This window comes from Numida meleagris, chromosome 26, assembly GCF_002078875.1.
Source record: "Numida meleagris isolate 19003 breed g44 Domestic line chromosome 26, NumMel1.0, whole genome shotgun sequence".
Lineage (NCBI taxonomy): Eukaryota > Metazoa > Chordata > Aves > Galliformes > Numididae > Numida > Numida meleagris.
The window spans coordinates 282,048-286,268 of NC_034434.1; the positions used below are offsets into that span (position 1 = coordinate 282,048).

The 4,221-nt window shown below is 60.7% G+C and overlaps 1 protein-coding gene across 1 annotated transcript in view; it reads right to left on the reverse strand.

Moving 5' to 3' along the window:
* The window catches only part of KIF18B (kinesin family member 18B), a 7,818-nt gene extending 3,605 nt beyond the window's left edge, over positions 1-4,213 (reverse strand). Inside the window, exons 1-6 of the mRNA XM_021377994.1 lie at positions 3,374-4,213; positions 2,189-2,346; positions 1,643-1,747; positions 1,356-1,466; positions 467-664; positions 216-392 (exon numbers count right to left, since the gene is read on the reverse strand). Of these exons, the coding sequence (XP_021233669.1) occupies positions 216-392; positions 467-664; positions 1,356-1,466; positions 1,643-1,747; positions 2,189-2,346; positions 3,374-3,689 (1,065 nt within the window). The 5' untranslated portion in view covers positions 3,690-4,213. The remainder of the gene's footprint in view (positions 1-215; positions 393-466; positions 665-1,355; positions 1,467-1,642; positions 1,748-2,188; positions 2,347-3,373) is intronic.

The following is a 4,221-nucleotide window of genomic DNA, read 5'->3' on the forward strand; positions in this document are numbered from 1 at the left end:
CAGGCAGCCCAGCAGGCAGCCCAGCAGGCAGCCCAGCAGGCAGCCCAGCAGGCAGCCCAGCAGGCAGCCCAGCAGGCAGCCCAGCAGGCAGCCCAACCTGGAGCATGGAGACACCCACTGACCCACCCCACACATCAGGCCAGGCTGTGAAACCCAACTCCTTCCCACCCAACCAGAGCAGCTCCCAAACCCACAGCAGAAGACGAGCTCCTCACCGACAGCTTGATCTCCTTGGCCCTGTTGGCGTACTTGAGCGTGTTGTAGGTGTCCTCATAGGCCAGCGAGGAGGGGCTGACGGCAGCAATCATGATGGTGCGGCAGTTGCCACCGATGGAGTCCTTCAGCAGGCGTGTCAGCTTGCTGTCCCGATATGGGATGTGGGTTTTCTTGCTCTGCACCAACAGATCGAGGGGCTGCTCAGCTTTTGGGACCTGGCACTCAGCAGGGCACCATGGGACAGTATTACCTTCGCATCGGCCAACGCATTGATGACATTGATGAGGGCCAGCAGTGAGCGGTTGATGTTTGCGCCCTCCCGGAGACGTTCTCCTTTGGTGTTGGTGACAGAAGCTCGCTCAGAGCCCGCCAGGTCGATCAGACTCATCTTGGCAACCTGCAGGTCCTGAGCGAGGCCGACAACACGGTCCTGCTGCTTCACATAGATCTGCGAGGACAGAGATTCGTGAGGCCACAGCCCAACGAGAATGGGAAAACCCAGAGCTGGTGGGGTCCCCCAGACATCGCCTTGCAGTGCCCAGGGAGCACCCAGGCCGGGTTCTCAGTGCTGAGCTCAGTTCCCATGTCATCTCCCAGTCCTACACCCTCACCAGGCCGTGCTTGGCTCGCCAGCAGGCAGAGCTAGCAGTGGGAAGGGCACATTTCCAGCACTGCTAACGGATGTGCAGCAGGCAGGAGTCCAGCACCCGGCTGGGAAGGCATCCAGACACCTGGACTTCCCCTGCACGCAGCCACCAGGTTCACACAGATATTGCAGGCAGAGCCCTCAGTCTCTCCACGCAGCCGTGACGGCCCTGCTAATTCAAGGAAGGGCCTGGCTGGAATTGAAATCAAGGGGAAGGTTTGTGGGGGAGAGCACCGACAAAGGGAGGACAAAGAGAGCAGGGAACGTAAATCCTGGCTCTGTGCTGAGGAGGACGATGGGGCAGATAAGCCCTAATGGTCCCGAGGCCATGGGCGGGGCCCTGGGCAGCCCAAACTGGTGGGGGGCACCCAGACCACGGCAGGGGTGGGGCTGGGGTCCCTTCCAACCCAACTGTGCTGTGATTCCATGGTTCTAAGTTCTTTAAGGCTCTTTCCAAGCCAACCACACCATGGCTTTATGATTCGGCTCTCACCTGGAAGACAGCATGAGAGCGGGAGGAGGTGGCATTGGCGTCCGTGGGGTGCTGCGTCCGGTTTTTGTTGCCATTGGCCAACATCTCCAGGAGCTGCTCTGCTGATTTGGGCTGGAATTGAGCAAGGGGGTGGGTATCAGCGGGCTGGGCGCCCCATGTAGCCCCCACAACAACCCAACATTAAGCAATGACAACTGGGATGTAAGGCATCCCACTGCTCTTTATGTCACAGGGTCATGATGCTAGGACAGCATTGCCCAGGGCCTGTGCCCACCCCTTACACCCACCTGGTGGAAGGAGAGCCCCTGGACTACAACTCCTTTCTCCGGATCCTCCCGGATGGCCAAAGGGCCCTTGGGTTCCAGCAGGTCGTGGATCTGTTCGTTGTACACCTGGGGCAGGAACACATAGCCTGTTACCCCAGGGTCAAGGAGCTTTGTGCATGGAGTTCACGCAATCCGATCAGATGTGTCCCTCCCCTCGCCCAGTACCCTGCAGGGCACTGCCCAGCCGTGACACGGAGCAGCCGACAGCGCTCTAAATGCAGAGGACAGCTCTCGAGGGCTTTACTTGCAAGTCACCATGCCACTGCTGCTCCTGCACAGCCCTATCAGATTGCTATGCAGACTGCAGGTGCCGCGGCAGCTCAGTGAGGCAGAGAAACTTCCCATTCCACAGATGGGAGGAACCAGCAGCACCAGTTCTCCACCAGTTCGGTGAGCCTGGATCCAGCTGGGTCAGCCATGGGGACAGCGTGCCCCAAGCACTGGGGACACATACAGCGATGCTATGGGGTCAGCACCAGCCCCAAAACACATCGGGGACACGCGTACCTCCTGGTAGGAGACGAGCACCTCGCAGCTCTTCTCATCCCTCCTGGCCTCAATCCTCCTGTACAGCTCCACCATGGTGAGGTACATGATGCCCGGGCTCTCCTCCGAGCCCAGCATGGTGTAGGTTTTCCCCGCTCCCGTTGCACCGTAGGCAAACACTGCGAGGAGGGAGAGGGGTGTTTGAAACTGTCAGCAGCGTGACGTCCCTGCAGCAGACGCTGCAGCAGAGCGGGTCACTCGCTGCCGTCGCAGAGCGGTTCAATAGTTAATTACCCTCAGCACCGTCTGCACTATCCCCCAGTGCCATTTCTCTCTCGTTTCAGCTGTCAGCATCTCTAATTTAGTGGATAAAGACAGAACGAGTCTCCACACCGTCACCCATTCAGACACTTTGAGGCCACACTCAAAGCCACCCTACAAACTGAGCACCCCGGGTCCCCATCTCTCGCTGAAGGTGTTTCTTTCTCCAGACCTTGCAATTCATCCACTTTCCCCAACCCTTCAACACCCTCTTCAAAGTATTAGCATCAGAACAGGACACTAATCTAGAGAACCTTAGCCTTTCTCCCCATTAGCAAGGCTTTGGGAATATCTCATTTGAGGATCCAGGAGTTATTTTATACAGATAGAGACAGGAGATGCTGCCAGGTGGGCACGATGACAGAGCCAGGAATAGCATCGTGCGGTCCCAGCGCCCAGCCCGGTGCCGTGCAGCTCGTTACACCGCACCGCTGACAGCCTGCAAGCAGCACGAGGATCTGCAGCACTGGGTGAGGAACGTTCAGAGCTGGTCTGTGTGCACTGCAAGGCTGGGAAGTGTGCGAGGAGCACAGCAGCCCCCAGAGCATCCCAGCACACATCCATCTCACCCCACCTCCTGCTCAAGGACTCAGTGTTTTCCTACTGTGTTTCCCCTGTGCCAGGGACACCCCGCTCCTGACCACACCTGCAACCCCCCAGCTCAATGCTGTTGGCAGTTTAGTGCTGCCAGCTCCCGCACTGCTGTTTTATGACCCATTCCCTCTCTCATCTTTGTTGGATTTTCCACTACGCTGCCAAAAATCAAAGTGTGAGAAGACAGCGGAGGCTACTTCCCACCCTGGGGACGTCCCCTGAAGCATGAGGGCCTCATCCTGGATCTGCTGAACCCCCCCAGCCAGATGGGACAGCCCCCCCGGGCCATACCAGAGCAGTTGTAGCCATTGAGGACTCCATCCAACACCTCCCGCGTCGTGTGCTGGAACACCTCCTCCTGCGTGGCCCCCTCCCCAAAAACTCGATCGAAGACGAACTTGAGGTCCTTGCCGCGGTGTTTGGGGCCGCGGGTGGGCAGCGCGGTGCCGGGGAGTCCGCCGGGCTCCTCAGGATCGAAGACGAGGATGTGCTGATCGACGACGTGCAGCACGGGGTGCGCGGCCCCGTCCCGCTCGCTGGGGGTGGGGGGCCGCACGCGCACCACCACGGCCACAGTGCCGTCCTCGGGCGGGGGGCCCAGCGCCATGGGGACGGGGGCTCGGCAGGATGCGGCCTGGGATCCACGCACACCGGGGTGGGGGGAGCAGGTCAGCCCGGGGCAGAGGCGAGTGTGGGCCCTGAGGTTGCTCCAGGCCACGACCCCCGCCCAAGGGCCTCCCTGGCACCTCCCGCAGTTCCTCCCCGGCGGTGCCAACCCCACGATGTGCCTACTTTCCCCTCCTGCCCACCTCTCCGGCCCTATAACCCAACCTTAGAGCCTATAGGGCCCTACGCCGACCCCTCGGGGCTCTATAGCCCCCGCGCTATGGGCCCTATGACTTTTCTTTGCTGCCTGTGCCGACACCTCGAGGCCCGGCGGCCCCTTCAGATCCTACAGCGCCGCTCTGGGCCCTGTGCCGATCCCCCGCGGCCTTACACCCTTTGTTCGCGACTTCTGCTGCCGACCCTAGGCCTGCAGCCCTCCCGTAGGTCCCAAACCGCCCCCTGTGGCCAGGAAACCCGCCTCGGAACCCCTCACCGACCCTCGGGGTCCGACAGTTCCCCCCCAACCACCCCGC